Source organism: Xyrauchen texanus, chromosome 16, assembly GCF_025860055.1.
Source record: "Xyrauchen texanus isolate HMW12.3.18 chromosome 16, RBS_HiC_50CHRs, whole genome shotgun sequence".
NCBI lineage: Eukaryota > Metazoa > Chordata > Actinopteri > Cypriniformes > Catostomidae > Xyrauchen > Xyrauchen texanus.
Window position 1 is genome coordinate 33056985 of NC_068291.1, and position 21690 is coordinate 33078674.

The 21690-nt window shown below is 37.1% G+C and overlaps 2 protein-coding genes across 2 annotated transcripts in view; both read left to right on the top strand.

The window, feature by feature from the left end:
* The window catches only part of LOC127657334 (muscarinic acetylcholine receptor M3-like), a 180223-nt gene extending 177990 nt beyond the window's left edge, over positions 1-2233 (top strand). The window contains exon 3 of the mRNA XM_052146074.1: positions 415-2233. Coding sequence (XP_052002034.1) covers positions 431-2233 — 1803 coding nt within the window. The 5' untranslated portion in view covers positions 415-430. The remainder of the gene's footprint in view (positions 1-414) is intronic.
* Positions 2234-6589: 4356 nt separating this feature from the next.
* The window catches only part of fmn2a (formin 2a), a 66359-nt gene continuing 51258 nt past the window's right edge, over positions 6590-21690 (top strand). Inside the window, exons 1-3 of the mRNA XM_052145766.1 lie at positions 6590-8783; positions 11266-11444; positions 17347-17445. Coding sequence (XP_052001726.1) covers positions 6590-8783; positions 11266-11444; positions 17347-17445 — 2472 coding nt within the window. The remainder of the gene's footprint in view (positions 8784-11265; positions 11445-17346; positions 17446-21690) is intronic.

Below are 21690 nucleotides of genomic sequence, written 5' to 3' on the forward strand. Positions count from 1 at the left end.
TGCAAATAAATGCACTTAAATTATAATATTTTTATTTTGAATTTGGGAGAAATGTGGTCAGTACTTTATAGAATAAAAAAAAAAAAAAAACTTTTACTCAAACATATACCTATAAATAGTAAATCCAGAGAAACTGATGATTTTGTAGTGGTCTCTTTATTTTTTCCAGAGCTATATATAGCAAAATTCATGTCTTTAGGAGTAAAACTTCTTTAATGAAGAAAAATTACTGAGTGCCTTAATTACTGAGTAAATGTATCTTTTTAAAAAGATGTTTAGATATTTTTACTGGAATACTAGATAAAAAATACTGATTAAGAAATGTATTTTTGGAGTTCATTCCTTTCTGAGCCTGATTTAAAATAAACAAAAAACATGTTTGAACATACCTGATTATTTTCTGTTCTTGTTCAGAATATGCCCGGACTGCATGATGGACACCAACATCACAGAGTTGGGCCTATTGCCAACCTATGCCCTGGAAGAGGGAATCTACCCAGAGTCCACTCCATGGCCACTACTCCAGAATACAAGTTTCATCAACTTCAGTTCTGTTTTTAAGCTCAATGGGAGTAATGTTGGAGCCGAAGGTCAATCTTATGATCCTCTGGGTGGTCACTCACTCTGGCAGGTCATCCTCATCAGCCTGTTTACAGGTCTCCTCTCTCTTATTACTATTATTGGAAACATCTTGGTTATGGTATCATTTAAAGTCAACCGCCAGCTCAAAACTGTCAACAATTACTTTCTTCTGAGTTTGGCTGTTGCGGATCTCATAATTGGCGTGATCTCAATGAACCTGTACACCACCTACATCATCATGGGCCAATGGGCAATGGGAAACGGGGCGTGCGATCTATGGCTAACTGTAGACTATGTAGCCAGCAATGCATCTGTTATGAATCTCCTAGTTATAAGCTTTGACCGATATTTCTCCATTACAAGACCTCTGACGTACCGCGCTAAACGTACCACACGGCGGGCAGGGGTGATGATCGGCCTAGCCTGGTTTGTGTCGCTTATGCTTTGGGCACCCGCCATTTTATTTTGGCAATACTTTGTTGGGGAAAGGACAGTGCCACCAGATAAATGCTATATTCAATTTCTCTCTGAACCTATTATTACGTTTTGCACTGCTATGGCAGCGTTCTACCTGCCCGTTACAATAATGAGCGTTCTTTACTGGCGTATATACAAAGAGACAGAGAATCGCTCTCGGGAACTTGCAGGATTACAAGGCATGGGTGGACGATTTGGAGGAGCAGAGCGACCGCATTTCCACCTCCACACCACTGGGGGGAGCTCTAGAAGTTGCAGCAGCTTTGAACTGGGACAAACTGCCCACAGGCAAAGTTCCATTCATTGGCTGAGGGGCCGATTCCACTGCTGGGGGTGGAAGTTGGGTGACGGAGTCAAAGGTGGGCCTCACCGGGAGGTGGATCAGAGCAGCAGTGACAGCTGGAATAACAACGAAGCTAGACTTTCGGCTGATCACTCTGGCTCATCTGATGATGACGATAGCGCACCATCCACCACACGGGCGATCTTCTCCATCGTCCTTAACCTGCCTGGCATGAGGGCAGCTGTGAATTCCCAGGTCACTTCCTGTGATGATTTGGATGTGGCCTCGGAGGAAGTTCCATTACGCTCCCCGAACGAGAATGACGGAAGGGATGGCAGCATCTCACTTTCAGTCACAAACGGCAACAAGCCCTTTGTTGGAGGCATAGGCAAAATTCAGTCTATGTCTGCCATACAGCCATCAACAACTGCTAGTAGCATGGATCCAAATGCAGACAATGCCAACACCACAAACAAATCTCCATCAGCGCCTATATCTTTCAAAGAAGCAGCACTAGCGAAGCGCTTCGCAGCTTGCGCAAGGACTCAAATTACCAAACGGAAGCGCATGTCGCTAATTAAAGAAAAGAAAGCAGCACAAACTCTAAGTGCCATACTTTTCGCCTTCATTATAACATGGACACCGTATAACATCATGGTGCTAGTAAACACTTTCTGCAATGGCTGCATACCTGAGAACCTTTGGGCGCTAGGCTACTGGCTATGCTATGTTAACAGCACAGTAAATCCTATGTGCTATGCCCTTTGCAACAAGACTTTTCGTAGCACTTTTAAGATGATCTTGCTGTGTCGCTGGGACCAGAAAAAAAGCAAGCCAAGCTTTCAGCAAAGACATGCTGTGAGGTTTCACAGGAGCATACCAAGAGATTAAACATAGCAGAAATAGCTCTGAGGCGGAGCTAATTTGCAATGATGCAGCTATATTCATCCAATATATTTAACATTTACATTTTGTCATTTAGCAAATGCTTTTATCCAAAGTGACTTACAAATGAGACACATAGCAAGCAGTTAATCATACAAAGTTTAACAACATCTGCAGTATAGGACAGCCAGGCAGCAAGGGGGCCATTCCTCATGTGTCTGTTCTATATTCTGAAGCTGTAACCTTTGAGTCTCAATTTGGACGTGTAGTCTGTTATGATCCTGGGTCTTTAGATTCTCATATTTAATAGCACTGTGGTTTAGTGTATAAAGAGAAGAGCTTCATTAAACTTTGAATACAAATTGTCCCTGGGTTTTTTCCTTGATAAACATCTTTTAGTGGTTCTGGAACAGCATTTCTGTAAAAAAAAAGAAAATCCCTGAAATCTGATTGGTTGATCAACATGTTAGAATGTTGATCCAGGAACACATCATACTTGGTAAAATCACAGTCAACAAAACCGAATAAGTGCAATTGCCATTAGTTCTTTTAAGAGCCTGTGGACTTTTATATGCCTTTAATTAATCTGCATTGCCAACTTTGAGGAGTTCAGCAGCAACACACAAAACGTACATTTGAAACTCAGAGAGTTTAAATACTATCAATTAATCATTTTAATATTTTAGAGCTGAAAATATTATATAATATCCCATTTTTGTCAATGAATATAAACTTAAATATGATTTTTAAATAAGCAAATCTACATTCAAGTATTTACAGTGAATAATATTAAGTATTTAAGTATTATTTAAGTATTATTCATAATATTAAATGTTTATTTCTTTTGTACAATAAATTCCTTATTTCTGTGAAAATGTGCCACACAGAGGTTCAGCATATTTGTAAATGTAAGTGTTCTGCAACATGTGAGCCACAATTGAACAGTTTCTAGGTTTTTCTCTCCTGTTGAGAATAAGGATTTGGAGTTTTTCATAAACAGCACTTCCGTAAAGCTGCTATTGTAAAAAGCGTGGATGTTTACATTGTTTTACTACAAGTATTTCAATAGCTGTTATGTATATCTTCAGTGCACATTGAATTTACAGTGTTTGTATTTGTTTGGAATGCCTTATGTTTGGATTGTGCACTGATTATACTGGGCCAGGTGTGAAATCATTTTACGAAACCTAAATCATATTTTTTTCTACTCTATTACATGGACATTCAGAATTTTTAAATGGGTGGAATTCTATTCAATTTGCTTAACTGTACATCTGAGCTTGTTCATAAGGTCATACATGAATTTGGCCAAACTGTACTGCTTATCACAAAGTCTGAGACTACATTGAAAATCTAAAGATTTCAAAATTGTTATGCTAATAATTTAAACTGTAATAACATGTTGTATCAAATTAGTAAAGAATACAAAATAGATGTATTTTCACTAGTGGTCTCAACATTTGAATTTAGTATAATATATAACATAATAAGCCAAAATACTTGGCTGCAGACTTGAAAACAAGCATACCAAATACAGAACTATCAATCATACATAGTGTGTTTGGAATGTTTGGATACAATGTATGTCAGTTTGGCTTGATAGGGTTCAGCATATTCAATCGAGAAGGGGTTCATGTCAGGAAGGTTTTGTTCCCTCTTCAGCCCCAGCCCCATTCCAGTGGTTTTAAGAATTATTATAAGATTTCTTGATTTGCAATGTACCCACCATTTGTATTAGAGTACTTATACAGTTTGTTCAAATAACTTTTTGATATGTTTTTATGATTTGCATTGCAAAAAAAAAGGGTTGTATGTTTTGTAAGAACCTATTAGATCAAAGATAAAATTGAGCTTCTGTGCAGTCTTGTTTGTGATTGTGTTCTTGTTTTGTTCACAATTGGCTGTGTACAGGTACAAGTCAAAGTTTAATGATAGAGTTTCTGTCAGATATGTGATAACTGCTGAATGTCACTGAAATACAGCCCAGTACAAATGCATTTTTATCCTGAGATTGTTTCTCAAATAAATGTAACATTTTAAATGTGTGGTGCTCTTTTTAAAAACATAACACATTTGTGATAACCTGTTTGTGTTTGCTGTTGTTGTAGTTGTTGGTTTGGTTGTTATAGCACAAGATTAATTAACAAGATTCAGGAGGGGCAAGCTCATTTAATCCGACCAGTCACACTGCCAGAGTAAGTGTATATATACAGCTGCTTACGTGGCATCAAGTCTTCCGGCATCCCTCCACCTCCCCATCTCCTCTTATATATTCCATGAATACTAATCCAAGTCTGGGGGGGTATTCGAGCTCGGGTCAAATCTCGGGCCTCAAGCCCATTGCACCGGACAGAGAGCCATGCACGTTTACATTATCCTCAATGCAGGATTACATTATTTTGTAATAGTGAAAACATATTTGTTACATATGAAATGTAGGTAATATTCTATAATTTTAGACTATTGAGTTCATTGTTTGCCATTTTTATTGGTATTTATACAAATTGAAAAATATATAGAATGAATGTGTTATTTTATAACATCTGACTAATTTTATTTTGTTCACTTTCCTGTACAGAAATTAACTAAAAACAGTTTGTTTATGAGAAAAGATGTATGAGTTGCTATTAGCAGTATGTAACAGAAAAAGAAGCCATGTGATGACAATCTTTCTTCATGTGATCGAAGAAGAGGAGTAGCCCAGCGAAGATTACAAACGCTTACTTGTTCCCTCAATTTACCAGAGACTCCATACAGGCAAGTGTGCATGCTTTTTATATCTGTCTATCTGTCTCTTTATGATTTTCTCTCTAGTTAGACAACTCTCCTGTAATATTATTTCTTATTCCAACTCAGATCAATTTAGATTAACAGTAACTTTCTAATCATAGACTATATTCTCTAGTCTAGACTAATCATATAGCACTTACTGACTGATGTGAAGTGTAGATATGTATAGACATTTACTGTATCTGTAAGACTTATCAATAGTAACTTATAATAACGTATTGATTAGATTGTGCTTCAATAAAAATATTTAATATCTGTAAAGTTGATGTTGAATTAAATTCATGTTGGAAGACTTTCATTTTAGTTGAACTGTATTACTGTAAGATTATATCTGATGCTTCAATTCATGTATGAGTGTGTAAATTCAGTTCAGAGCAAATCTTTTATTTATTAAAACATTTAACATTTACTACAGTCGGAAAATCCAAGCTATGTGCTGAATTAAATTCATATTGTGTAAATGTGTTGAGAGCTCATGGTTGTGTGATGTCACACAGCTGGAGGATAACAGTAATTGTAGGTCTGCTGGCCACAGTCATCAATTTGTTAGCTCACATGACGCTGCACTGACACACCATGTCTGTGTCACACACACACACACACACACATGTTGTGTTTCCATGTTTTATGGGGACTTTCCATAGACATAATGACTTTTATACTGTACAAACTTTATATTCTATCCCCTAAACCTAACCCTACCCCTAAACCTAACCCTCACAGAAAACTTTCTGCATTTTTACATTTTCAAAAAACATAATTTAGTATGATTTATAAGCTGTTTTCCTCATGGGGACCGACAAAATGTCCCCACAAGGTCAAAAATTTCAGGTTTTACTATCCTTATGGGGACATTTGGTCCCCACAAAGTGATAAATACACGCTCACACACACACACACACACACACACACAAACACACACACACACACACCCCAATGACATTCCTGTGCTATTTTCAATAATTTCCTGTGCAGATTTACACAGATTAGATCAATTCTACCCCTAAAAAGAGATCCCATAGTAGTAACAAAATCATAGGATTTTTGGCTTATATAAGCATAAAGAATGATGTTGAGAGTAATGTACAGACCCAAATGGAAACTGTGGAATTTTTACACTTTTCTGTGCTGATTTTGGGGCTGAATCTGTGGAGTGGAATGGATTGAACAATAATTGGATTTGAATGGATTTTAATTTACTGTGAAGATATGTGGGCATGTCATCTGAGCCTTGTAATGTATTGAAAATTACATTCACATAATCAGAAAAAGTTTTGGAAGTAGCAAATTACTAATTAAATATAAAATACTTTTTTAATGTAAAAGATAAAATAGAGATAAAATAAAGTTAAAGTAACAATGTCATGTAGTTACTTTTTTAAGAGTAACACAATAATGTCACATTTATTTAAAATGAATGTTCCACTACACTGGGATTCACCTTATTAGTTGTTCATCTGTTTTTCACTGTTTTACTCTGTTTTATGTCTGATAAGTTTATCCTTTCATTCACTGTTTCCTCTCAGGTCAATATTCTCATAAAGGGTTTTTCTCTGGTGTATTTTAATAAAGATGCAAACCATACAGACAATAGAGATGCAGTTACCTGTCCTGAGAGAGAGTTTCCACTCATCTCCCTTCAGAGAGAGGAGGAAGAGCAGCTTGACAAATCTCATCAGGAGACAACAGCAACAGATATTACACCAGAATATACATCAGAAGGAACAGCATTCCTCACCATCATCTGGTTGCACTGCACATGCTCAGTTGTGCCGCTCCTTCAGCATCCCGTTATGTGACCTGACAGAGCGATCAGATGAAAAAGTCTGTAAAATAGAGGGAAAGAAAGAGCGAGAGATTGGGAGGCAGGGGGCGCTGTTTCTCAGGCAGTTCTCTGCTATAACGTCACAGCTCGCACCATCACGGCAGCTGCTCCCGGCAGTGGAGAGAAAAAGAGAGGGATTAGAGAGGGAGGGGGAGAAAGTGCAAGGGAGCACAGAGAGGCAGAGAGGAGAGGAGAGAGAGCAGCAGAGAGAACATGAAAGTCAGCCCGAGCAGACACATTCCCAGCATGGCCTGATCGCTAAAGGTGTTCGCCTTCTAAGGAACATGGGAAACCAGGAAGCCAGGCAAAAGAAGCCCACAGCCACTACGGGAGCAGAAGGTGGAGGGAATTGGACGAGCACTGAGGGCCGAGACCTAGACAATCTCAAAAAGATTAAGAAGTCCCAAAGCAAAGCCAGAAAATTATCGGGCGACTCATCGGGCAAGAAGAAATCCAAATCAGAGGGCTCTAAAAGCTCTGTATTCTCCAACATCCGCATCCGAAAAGGGCTCTCTCAAAAAGTGTTGTCCAAAGAGGATGTACTGGATGGTGGGATTAGGATTAAGAGCGTGGATGCAAACGGCAGCAGTAACAGTGGATTGTCGGGTGATGAGTTGGAGGGTCTGACATTTGACAGTAAGCTGAAGGGAAAGCAAATAACTGCTGAAAGCAGGCAGTCAATCCTGGATACGACAGAGGAAGATGTTGGGAGAGAGACTGAGGGCTCAGGGTCTGATACAGATCTCTACAGCTACCACTCAGCAGCTGAAGCTCAGGATCTACTGTCTGATATCCAGAAGACGATTAGACAGCAGCAGCAGATGGGTGGTATTGATGAGGGGCCGAAAAGTAGCGATGGGGACAGGGAAGGACAAGTAAGGTCTGAGGGCCAGGCTGAGGTCACTCTGGGTCTCACAAGTGGAGATGGGGAGAGGATTGCTTGTATGGGTGAACCAGAGAGAGGAACAAGTGTATCTGTATCTTATTGCAAAGAACATGATCATAAATGTAGTACAGTAGGTACAGAGGTATGGGTTACTAAAACCACATTAAAAGTAGGGTCAGTTGGAGAAGTGGCTGGCATTGCAAACAAGGCTGAACACACAAATATCATCAATTCACTCAGTGACTACAGCATCCAGGATAATATCATTAACACAAGCAGCATCCTTGATGGCATGGTAGCTGTTCCCAAATCAGCCAGTAATTACAGTTTTCAGGATACCATAGCAACAACAACCACCTCCTATGACAGTGCCGAGGATATTATGGAGAGTTCATCACTTTCATCTCCATTTGAAGAGTCTCACTGTGGTAATAGTAGCCTGACCCAAAGCTTAGAGATTGGGTTGAATTCAGCCAATCAGCTCAGTGACTCCAAAGTTGAACCTTTGTCAAAAATCAGCCGGGTCATTTTTGTGCCACAGAAGAGCATTAGTAATGTAGAGCTGAACATAGAGCCGTGTGAGGATGATGTTGCTATAGAGGAGGAAGAGCCAGGGTATTCCCCTCAGAGAAGAAGGAAAAGCAGCTCTGTGTGTATCTCACAGTGGTCATCTGAGAACTTTTTAGGTCTTATGTTACAACCTCGTAGAACTTCCAGTACAAACCTTGGGGTTAAACTGTATCCTACAATTAACACGTCCTATGTTAAAACGACAACCAGACAGCTCACCTCTCCCATAATCTCCCCATGCGCCACTCCCTTACCGAGCCCTATTTGTCCTCGTAGGGTTGGCCCAGAGATAGGCTTAGGCCAAGGATTGCATAGGGCAGGGAGTTTGAGAGCACAGAGAAAGAGGTCCTGCAGCATTGCTGGGCCGGTGGGTTGCCATGACGAGTGGTGTGAAGCCACACACGGTCAGCCGAAGCTTATTGAAAGAGGCTTCCAGACCACCAGACCCAGGCAAACATCATCCAACTTTCCAGATGTCTTTTCAGGTAAGTAAGTGGTTCTTATTTTGTTGCTTCTGTTTTTGTTGTCAATTAACATGAAAATGAACAGGAAAGAAATTCAATACAATTATTTATATGCTTAATGTGATTTTTCCAAGTAGAATGTTCCTGGATCAACATATTTGTTATGAACCAATTAGATTTTAGGGGTACGTTTAGAGTTAGGGTTTCACAGAACTGCATATTCTCCTTTGTTTGCTTAGCTCTGTCTATGAAAATCTGTGCTGTACACATTTTCTGCTAATTTCCCTTGTGTTTTCTGTGTTTTTCGTGTCTACGTGGGCATATCTTCGCCAATATAAACTGCTATACAGTCCAGACCTTTGCCGTTTTAGTCAAAGGTCTGGCTACAAAAGACTAGGGTTAGGACTATGTTTGTTTGACAGAAATGTTGATCCAGGAACACATCCTTCCAAAATCAAGATCACCTTACTTGTACAGGTATCATTATCATGCATCATTACTGGTTTAACTTCCTGTGCTTTTTCAAGTTTCTTTTGCTGGAAATATGTAAGTTTCCATTTTCTAATCAGCGATTTCATGAACTATAAAATCTATGATTACGATCCATTAGGAGAAAATACAACAATGGGCTGCCATGACATTTCATATTAAAAGATAAGATTGCTTTTGTATGACTTCTCTTTTTATTAGTAGTATCTCTTGTTTCTTTATGTCTTGTTATATTTCACTCCACTCCAGGCTCAGTGAGCAGTGAAGTGAAAACATGTAAAATTTGGTTCTCAAATATGCATGCTACACATTTGTGTCTGAACAGATGAACATTTTCACACACACAGGCACACATTGGCTACTGGCTAAGAAAGCTCTAGCTTCTGCTTCACTGAATCAGAACGCCACTGAAAGTCACTCAAATACACATTCATACAGACACACACTCTTGAGGGGTTTGTGCACAGAGATAGCTCTTGACAAGCCATTTATAAAGGTTACATTAGGACAGATCAGAGATACAGAAGAATAGAAATGGAACTAAAGAAAGGTATTGGATACTAATGCCTGATTCTGTTATAGATTCTGTTTTCACTTTCTGTCTGTAGGTGCAAAGCTAGGGTCCATATCTGAATTTATTTACAAAACAAAGATGACCACACTAAAGCATCAAATGTTCATCAAGCCAAAGTCCAACTGATTCTGAAAGTCAAAAGGCACAATATTGCAACTCAGCATGGCAGCTGTTGTCCGTTAATGTGAGACTCGATTTAATCTAGAGATCTCCCAATGGCTTCCAGATTACAATCTAGTACAGTATGACTTCACTGAGATTCTTTTAATCCAGAATGACCATGACTCAGACATTCAACCAATCATGTAGGCTTACGATCTCTGCATAAACCAAGCATATTGTCACAATACTGTATGATGTCATGAAAACGCTGTTTGGAACAGGCCAATCTAAACACTTGAGAGATCTGATAACCATAGTCTGACTATTCTCATGATCATACAATTCAAGCTTTTGTGTATAATGATTCATATTTTAGCATTAAGCTAATCTCACAAGCCAGACTTCTAAATCTTTCAAAAATGCAATGCCATGAACCTCACAATCTTTGTCAAATCCAGTCATTAGTGACTTTTAACAAGCTATTAATTAAAAAAAAAAAAACTCTTGCATTTTTTTTTTCTTCTTCCGAAGGACTGATAAAACAATGCAGACCCTGACTTTCCCAAACTTTCTCCAGCGAGGCTAGCATCCAGCTAACTATCATTAATTTGTTTTCAGAATGACCGATCATTTCTAACTCTTCTTACAGTAGCTATAACCATACTGGATATACCAGTATGCTAGCTAGACCATAACTAAACCAGCAAAGACCTGCATGGAAATTAATTCTGGCCTAAGCTGGTCTTTTGAGCAGGATAGCTATTACACATTTCATATTTAGTCTGCTAATTAGATTTTTTTTATTTTTTTATTATTTTGTAGACAAATTATTTTTTTTTCTGTTTATGTATTGATGCTGCACAGAAATCAGCCTCTCTTCCAAAGTGTGATGGAAGACTCCAGGGTGAGATATTGAGTTTATGTTCATCTGATAAATGACAAAGAGGAAGTTTAAGTGTACGTTTATGCTTTGGGTTAAAGAGTTATTCCTGTTTGGAACGCACACACGATGTACACGTCTGCTCACTAAAGGAAATGGCTGTCCTAAATTCAAATTTGAAATATTACAAAAATGAATTATGAAGCCATGAGCTTCCCTATACCTAGCTATGTTTTGTTGCTTAAAGCTACAGTCCCCAATTCTTGAAACTGTGAAACTTTTGTGGCAATTCTTATACTGTATGTCTGGATTCACCAAGGAAGCACTGTAAAAAAGATTTTTATAATTTATTTTATTTTGTTATTTGCTTGTTAAAGCGACGATAGATTGCAGTTACATACTGATGTGGTATTTTGATTACTTTGAATATGGATCTTTTCAGTTTTGTTCTCTTACAGGTCAGTCTCTACTGGAGAGGTGTTTTATGCAGTTTGGTTGTACTGAGGAGGACAGTGGTTCACAGGAAGTTGAAAGATTCTGTTCTCGTATTCTGGGTCTGGGGATTCTACAGCCCTTAAGTGACTGCCTCAGGGATCCGGCTACAGGAAGTGATGTCACTGACAAGCCCACCTTTAATGTATGACCATTTGATTATTTAATTATCTCTATTTTTAAAGGGACATGCAATCAGTCTTCCACATTTTATTTTCAAACTTTGCAAAAACTTCCCTATCATATTTTTTGTTTATAAATGGTATCTTCTGAGAACTAAGTTTCTGATAATCTAATGTTTGCATGCTATGACTTGTGCATGGTAAGAAGTCAGTCATGTCATTTTAATGAATGCATGCTTTAATATGATTTGTTATGAAGCGTAAACCACATTGAACTGCAATTTTTTAAATGTTAAAAGTAGTGTCAGAATGTATAAATGTGGACATGTGGTGGCGTGTCCCTTTTATATATACATTATACTGTATATACACTTTATATTAGAAACCATTTTTCACGATTTCAATATAACAAGTGAGGCATGATATTCAGTGATATTCATTTATACAGGTGCATTTAACCCACTTGAAATATTGAAAGCAAGAAAGAAATGCACATATTTCAATTATATAAATATATATATTTTTTACATACATGAGTCTTTTCAGGCCATTGCCTTATACATCTTTAATACTGACTTCTTTACATCTTTTAGCTCAGCTCAGTTTTTTCTGTAATGTGTGTCAGTTCTGTCTGTAAGCTCAGGCATAAGCAACGCTGAATTCGTGAAGGAGGAAAAGACCGTAAAGCTGTTGATAAGTGTTATTAAAAACGTGCCAAATTTCTCACATTTTGTAGCACTTTGTTGAACAACCCATAGAGTTGATTCTGTCTAAACAGATGTGAGATGAGCTCAACAGGATAACTTTGTGCAGGATAGCTGTTTTGAGACAAAGGGAGAGATGCAAATTATGTTATTTATTATCTTAATCATGAGAAAATATTGAGAATTTCAGATAGATAAGGAAAGAGCGAATAGGTTTGATTTGAGCTGAAAATGGTTATCGTTGTTTATCCAGCCTTGTCACGCAAGACATTTTGGGATTCTCAATTGAATGTTGCTTTATGTTACTGTGACAGTATGCACTGGTGGAACATGACCCAAAAATGGTTACAGGTCTGGTCTGATAGGGTCACAGATAATAGATGAATAAAATTCTAAATGGCAATAATAAAATGCAACTAACCATATGATTGTGCAAAATTAATAATATTTAAAATGCACTTTTAAAAGGGAGGAAAATATGCTTCCTTATATCTTTTGTTGTTGACAAAAAAGGCTGTGTGTCCAGTCAAATTATCATTTTTTTCATCTGTCATAGCTAGCCAAATAAGGCAAATGCCAACATGGACAGTTTGTGTGAGATGCCCTAATTCTTGAAAACCATCAACAAAGCTACACAAGGGGGACAAAATGATAACCCAGACTGTATTTAATACAGGCTCCACTGCAACACGGATAAACATGTTATAAACTGTTGTGTGCGGGTAAACTAATGCAATGTTGCTCTCGCTCTCTCTCTCTCTCTCTGCTCTCTCTCTCTCTCTCTCTCTCTCTCTCTCTCTCTCGTTATCTTGTGACTCCACCCACCAAAGCAGATTTGTGTCTGAACAGATGAACATTTAACTCTGATTCTGTGACTTGCCCTTCCCCCTTTCCCTGTGAAAGCCAGACAAAACACACACACAATTCCTTGTTTTACCAGTGTGAACACACATATTCATGTTGTGTGGGTATATTTTAATAGACCATGTGCCATTCACATACTGTACACACATAAATATGTGCACACATTTTCTGCTCAAATGGACACATCTGCATGCATAAGACATCTGCTGACCAGGTTACATAAGATGGGTCACATGCCTGAGTTTGCTGCTTCATCTTTGTATTCATCTCTGTATGTATGAGGGACACTTTACAGAGAACCTTATTCAAAATGTATCTATCCTGTTGTCTATCTATATATCTATCTGTCTTTCCATCTATTCAACCTTATATTAATCTGTATTCATATGTTTAACACTGTGATCTTCTTGCTTTTAGCTGGCTCTGTGGGCAATAAGGACATCACAGGTTTCAGTGTTTGACACTTACAATACAGATAGCTGGAAGCCAAAAAGACAATTAGATCTCTTAATGGCAGTGAAAATTAGACCTCTTCGTCTTAATCATTGTGTGAGAATATAAATGAGGTGGAAGAATCATAAACAAGTCTCACTAAGCATCATTAAAAAAAATTATAGGATGCAAAATGGCTTTTTTTAGTAGGCTATTGATAAACTTTTAAAGGGATAGTTCACCACAAAATTTGTATTCTTTCATCATATACTAACCCTCGTGCCATCTAAAATGTGTATGACTTCCTTGCTTTTGATTAATATCTGTTGGTCCATATAATCCTTGTTCACTATACATCTTGCCATTGTAGTCTATAGGTATGATCATGATCTTAAAGGGGTCATATAATGGTACATGCACTTTTTCAAGTTGATTGTACTGAAATGTGTGTTGGCTGTGCCTGTACACAACCATCCTATTATGATAAAAATCCATCCAGTGTTTTTGTTTTAATCTCCTTATATATTTTCCCCTGCCTCAAATCGAGCCGTTGATTGTTGATTGACAGCAGTGTTTCAACACAGACCCGCCCTCGCTCGTGAGCGAACTGTCAATCATAGTCCGTCATCATTGTTGATACACTGGAGCAGAATGGCGCCTAAGCGATTGTGGTTTTCTGTTCTTTGGTGTAATAACGAACACAGCAGTCATTTTGATGTTCCTAAATCTGAACCGCTGAAGACGCAGTGGCTGAGTTTTGTTTACGATGGGAATATTCCCCACGAGCAACGTCAATGCATTCATGTTTGCGCGAATCATTTTTCACCAGACTGCTTTATAAACGAGGGTCAGTATAAAGCTGGTTTTGCTAAGAAGCTGCTGCTGAAAAAGATTCGGTACCAACTATTTATATTCCCTCTGCACCTCCAGAAGAAGTCAGTGTAACGTTTTATTAACCTTTATATTAATCTTTGCAAATCGCTAACCCTAACGGAGGGGCGGGGTGACCAAAGCTCATTATCATTTAAAGTCATATGCACTGAAACGGCGTGCTGAAAACAGAGCTGTTTCTGAGCAGGTAAAATTAGGGTTTTCTTAAAATACTAATGAGAATTTTAAATAAAAGTATATTACAAAGTTTTCATTTAGACCCTAAAGATTCATATTAACTTGTACAAAAATGGCATTATATGACCCTTTTAAGCCAATTACACTTCCTAGTGCGTGATGCATGTGCAGAACACTAGATGACGCTATAGGAAGCATAATCGAGCTTGAAATTTTGATCGCCAAGGAAACTGCTGTTAAGATGTACAGTGAAAAAGTAGTTACATTTTGATCTGTTCTTACCTAAATCCAACTGGATTGCTTCAGAAAACATTTATTAAACCAGTGGAGTTTGATGGATTGTTTATTCTGCCTTTATCTGCTTTTTGGAGCTTCAAAGTCCTGATCACTATTCACTTGCATTGTATGGACCTACAGAGCTGAAATGTTCTTCTAAAAATCTTGGTAAATGATGACACATTTTTCATTTTTGGGTGAACTATCCCTTTAAATTATTCTAAGGGCATGACACTCATTCACATGTACACACTTGTAGTCATCATGTTTTAATTTCTGTTTTTTCACACTAATGGAATCCATTTAATTTTCTTTTTTTTTCTTCTGTTTTGTCTGCCTGGTTTTGCACATTTTCACACTATGCCTAACCCCAGTTTAACATCTTTCTTATCATTGGGTTAAAGGAATTTTGCGGGATCAATACAAGTTAGTCTCATTCAATGGTATTTGGGGGCCTAATGCTGTTTAAAACAAAAACAATAATTTCAACTTGTCCCCTAAAATAATCATAGTTACAGTACAAACTTAAAACGGAAGTGAATGGGCCAGTCACACACACCATTTTAAAAGTATAACCACAAGACAAACATTTGACATAGTATGCATGTTAACATTATTTTAGATTGATAAAATGTCTTACTATTGCTTTACTGCTTAAAGTTATATCCAATATTTCAACATAGGTAAACCCTGTAATCTGGTAAATGCCATAACATTGGTAATACCCTAATTTTATTACACTAAAAGTAATGTAATGTAAATACAGTATATATAATGTTTATGTCTTATAGCTATACATTTGAAATGGTGTGTATTTTAGTGTTTATGGACTGGCCCCATTCACTTCCACTTACTGTGTGACTTACTGTATCCATTAACTTTTTATTTATTTTGTATATTTTTTTAAGTGATGGGCGAGTCTAAATTATTTGTGTTAATCAATGTTAACACTGGTTTAAAAAATTAACCTGTCATTTTAAAAAGATGTAAACACCACTTTTAATCCTGGGTTATGAAGCCCCGAGCAATAACTTTTTGTCTGAATTGTGCTGCTAGAATGTTACAGTGTTTTGTTTAGCAATAGAAAACCAATTATATAAACTAAACTATTCTTAATTAAATATTCATGTGCTTTGTTATTCTTCAAAAACGCATGGTTGGTTTCAACATCTTAAGTTAAAATGGTCTAACAGTTACGACATACAGTACACATTAACTGGAGTGCTGTTCTTGTCCAATTAATGTTTTTTCCCTTGTAAATCTGCAAATAAGAACATTAACCCAGAGTTTACAAGTGTACAGTGTGAAATATTAAAACCCGACTACCCAGGATTAAGTATAAACAGTGTGAAAATGGAACAAGATACAGAAACACAGAATTACATTAACCCAGCAAATTTCTAGAGCTGGTTCTTGTTTTGAGAAGTAAGTCATTTCTCCTTGTGCTCTGCATTAACACACACTGTGACTGAAATAACTGCACAATGACACTCTTGTTCAAAGAGCTGGCAGAACATGATTTAACACTGTGATATCATTGGATGTGATTTCAAGAGTGGAGCATCATGGTAGTATTAATACCACTATTCACACTGTTGACTATCTAACTATTGTCTAAAGACAGATTTCATCATTGTGCTAAACTATTTGTCACAAACTAACAGTAATGACATAATACATGTATGATTTCCAAACCAACAATCATGTTTTTCAGTGGTTATATAAATGTGTATCAGGGCAATGGTACCAGTTGGTGTTTTGAATAAGTATTTATTGATGATTGACAGGAAGAAGGTGTAATTTAGAGGCAGGTGGTCTCTGTCAATCTGTTCTTGTTTTCTGCATGTTTGTGTTGATGCCTGTGTGCTCAGCTTAGTTGACACACAAATTTGCACTGAAATGCATTCATACTGTACACATGCACACAAAAGATTCATGTTACGTTAAAGAAAATTACAGTTTTTTTAATTATTTGTTTAAAAGGAGTGGTGGTGTAGTGGGCTAAAGCACATAACTGTAAATCAGAAGGTTGCTGGTTCGATTCCCACCATTGTGTCCTTGAGCAAGACACTTAACTCCAGGTTGCTCCGGGGGGATTGTCCCTGTAATATGTGCTCTGTAAGTCGCTTTGGATAAAAGCATCTGCCAAATGCATAAATGTAAATGTAAATGTAAAACTCCCTGTGAGATCAGATATTTATAGCCAAACCTGTTATATTCAGCTTGTAGGGTTTGCCAAGTCTAACTCAAATGACGTGGTCACTGCTTGCTTACACAAACCCCCACTGATGTGAATGGACAGCTTTGAAAACAGCCTTTCATTTGTATTCTTTCTATTCTGCTCTGGCGGGTGGAATTAGCAAGTTGTTTTTCGTTCAGTGTGCCAGCAGAGGTCACCATTCACACATCGTTTCCACAATATCGTATAATTTTTTGTTGCTTTCTAAATGGCATTGCAGCCCCTGGGATTACATGGCTAATTTTAGAGTCCTGTATGACATTTAAAACACATTTTTCTGTGCCTTTTTGCCATAATCAGCTCTTTTAATGCCAGCTCTCTGTTTCTCTTGTATACACACAGAAAGAGCAGCTGTATACTTGGGCTCCGATGGGTCACCATGAGATCAGAGCACCTGCACAGCTGCAAACACTGTGGCCTCCAGCCCCTGCTGCAGCACAGGTGCAAATTTGTTTGATTATTATTTTAAATGCCTATTTGCACATTAAATATTGTACTCCTGGTATTTCATGTGTGAGCACCATAGCCTTTGGACATCCCTGGAGCACCCAGGAAATGTATTCTTGACATAAGAGTATATCATAGGAGAAGTGCATAAGTATACAAGGCCAAAGAAAGCACTTTGCATTAGCTTTAAGCTGGGACTATCGTGTGTGTGTTTTGTGGTTTGAGGACATTTGTTTAGGTTACACTCTAGTAATTACAAGGATATTATGCTATTAATGTGGTTTATGAGGACAACCCTAGTGTCCCTGTAAGCCAAATGGCTTAAAAAAAATTTAGTTTTTTATTTTTATGTAAAAATGGCAAAAGGTTTTTATGAGGGTTAGGTTTAGGGGTAGGTGTATGGTTAGGGGATAGAATATATAGTTTGTACAGTTAAAAAAAAATCATTATATCTATAGAGAGTCCTTGTAATGATAGGACTACTGTTACATCCCACCCCAGTCTAGGGTTGGGGAGGAATAACAAAATTAAAAGGTTTGGGGTTCCCCTTCTCCCATCCCAGTGCTGAATGATCACTCAAGTTTAAAATCCAAACCAAATCATTTATTTAATCAGAACAAGAGAATGAAGTCAAAAAGGCTTCAGGAGGGGGCAAAGGCCAAAACAACAAACAAAACTTAAATATCTGTTGGGGAGTCAAAACTACCATAGACCTTAGAACTACCAAAGAAAAAGTGCAAATAAACAACATTAACTTCCCTACCTCCCTCACTAACCAAAACACAGGAGAAAAGATAAAAGGTTGAACAAAATGGCACCCACCTCCCCACAGCTTCCACACTTAACTAGTATTTACAACATATACTAGTTACAATATTTACACAATGATTAAGGTTAACTTCAACAACAGTTACCTTCAACTCACTATTTAGAACAATAGATGATGACCACAACAACACTATGTAGCAGCAACACATTAAACACAACTGTCTGGGATGGGGGGAAAAGGGAAGTTCCCTTGCAGTGAAGATCTGCTTGGGATTTATCCTGTTTTTCCTCTCCTCGCCAACCAATCCAGACAGCGGAGTGATTGGTAATCATCATTGCAGACAACTGCTGTTAATCACCCTGCAAGAAGGCCAGAGGAAGAGAGAGATAGAGAAAAACAAAACAGGAAAACCACAACACAAAGTGGACAAAATCTCCAATTGCAATAAGGCCAATGTCTTACATCTATAGATGTAATAGAACAAAATATGTTGACAATGGAAGGAAACTAAAAAAATACGTCCTGGGACGTAACAGTACCAACATGTGTGTGTCATTAACAAAATGTTTTTACCAATACCTACCATGGTATTACCATGTTTTTGGACACAGTGCCATGTTATTACCATTTTTTTTACATGGTCCCTTAGATGTTACATGTTATATTAAAGTAATTCAATTTTTTTAATATTGTACCATGGTGATACCATGTTTGTTTGGAAATAGTACCATGGTAATACAATGGTTTTTGAATATGATACCATGGTAGTACCATGTTTTTTGTCATGGTATTATATTAATAATATTTTTTTTAATGTTTCTATGGTAATACCATGTTTTTGGATATGGAACCATTGTAATACCATAATTTTTGGATATGGTTCTAGGGTAATGCCATGTATTTGGATATGGTACAGTGGTAAAACAAGTTTTTTTTTGGACATGGTCTAGGGTAATACCATGTTTTTGGATATGGGACCATGGTAATACCGTAATTTTTGGATATGGTTCTATGGTAATACCATGTTTTTGCATATGGAACCAAGGTAATATCATATTTTTTGGATATGGTTCTATGGTAATACTATAATTTTTGGATATGGTTCTATGTAATACCATGTTTTTTTGGATATGGAACCATGGTAATACTATAACTTTTGGATATGTTTCTATGGTAATACCATGTTTTTGGAAATGGAACTGTGGTAATATCATAATTTTTGGATATGTTTCTAGGGTCTACCATGTTTTTTACTGCAGTAATGCCATGATTTTTCTCATGGTACCATGGTAATACCATGTTTTTGGGGTATGGTTCCATAGTAATGCCAAGTTTTGAAATATGGTATTTTTGGATATGGTACCATGGTAATATGTTTTTTGGATATAGTACCAGGATAATACCATGTGTTTTGGATATGGAATAGTGGTATTTTTTTATATGGAATCATGGAAATATCATGTTTTTTGGATATTGTATTGTAGTATTTTTTGGACATGGACAATGTAATTTGTCATGAGACCATGGTTATACCATGTTTTTTTTTATATATTGTCCCATGGTTGTACAATATATATATATATATATATATATATATATATATATATATATATATATATATATATATATATATATATATAATACCATGGTTACACTATGTTTTTTTTCTCTTTTATACATAGCTCAGTAATACAATTATATATTTTTTTCTTTCTAAGTACTAAGTACCTTAAAGTACCATGTAAATATTGTTTCTACCTTGGTATGTGAATATTTGAGTCATTCAGTCCCATAGCATTTATCCAGTTAACAGTTCTTATTTTGTAAGGGTTAATGCGTAATCAAACATGTTCAATTTTGGCTTTGTTTACTGGCAATAGTGTGTGTGTGTGTGTGTGTGTGTGTGTGTGTGTGTGTGTGTACATGTTTATACTACACAAATGTCCCCACAAGGATACAAATTAAGTTTATTTTAAAATGTAAAAATGCTAAAAGTTTTCTGTATAAAAAAAGATCTGTATAAAATTCATAAAATGCATGGAAGTCTATGGAGATTCTCCACAATGATATAAAAACAAGTTTGTGTGTTTGTGCAAACTTTTCTCTTAACTGTTCACACCTTTCCCGTTCAAGTACAATATGCTCATGTTACTAAGAGCACATTCTACCACCTACAAATTCATATGTCTCTTTATTGTTGCTAGGATCCTTAACAGGATGGTAACAGCATCTTACACTGAACTAAACATATGTCTCATGTCTCATTGCTTTTATGATACACCATGTTGAGCTTTGAAACTATACATTTATATCCAAACCACACACATTCAACATCTTATGCTGATGTTTATTATGAATTTTTCTATGAAGAATATTCTTTGTTAAAGTTATTCAAAATTAAGTATAGCAAAATTGTTGTGCAATTGCAACTAGGTTTTCCACCCTCTAGTGGTTGATTTGTGCAGACGTCTTTGAGGAATGTGTCTTTATCATATAAGCATTTGTATTACTTAACACACAGAACACATACTGGTAGGCATACTGGTACACATGGGACCATATTAAATTACAAGGAGGTTCTATTGGCAACTAATGATTCTAGAATTCTTAAGGCAGAACTTTCCAAACCTCTGAATGCCTGTGGAGGAGGTTTTTGTGAATGAAAGAATCTCCCCAAGCCCATCTAAGCCTGACAGGGCCCTACTGGCTCTACATGTAACCAGACTCCATGCATCTGACATGTTCTCCGTAGCCCGACCATTCACATAGACCCACACACACCAACACATGCTCTTTGAAGCTGTCTAATAGAAAAAGCTCAAACCATTCCCTCTTCATTCCAAGAGATTTTGCGGCTCGCCTTTTAGGAGTCCTCCAAGATGACTTCTGGAGTCTAGACTTGTTGGACTTCCTTGACCCTCATTGCCAGATTGTATGCGTGTGCTTGTGGACTTTTGTGTTTCTGTATGTAGTGTGTGTATGTGAGTATATAGTTGTGTGTTTATAAGTGTGTAAGCCAAGTGCATCCCTTGTGTGATGTGTGTTTATTTTAACATGCTGAGCTGGCTCTGTTGCTTCATTCATTCCTCTGGATTCTATCTCTGTACTTTATCCAGGAAGCAACACTACGCTTGCCTGATCAGCCAAAGTGCTTTTATTGACTTTTTGGAGGGCACATTCATGCCTGATCTGTTTTTAGGAAACATAGCCCCTTATTTACAAACAAGTTGTGTCTCAATACTATACACTGTGTGTGTATATACTACACTACAGGCCAGCATTATACAACTCCAGTCTGGAGGGCCACTGTCCTGCTGAGTTTGCAAAGCATTTACAAATGTGTACAAACTCACATTTGTAAGGTGCTGACTTCTCCATAGAAATTTGGTGGTTGTCATGTCTGCCATCTTCTCCATTTTTTGTCTGACCAATATGCGATCTGATTACCCTTCCCATTCTGCTATGAAGGG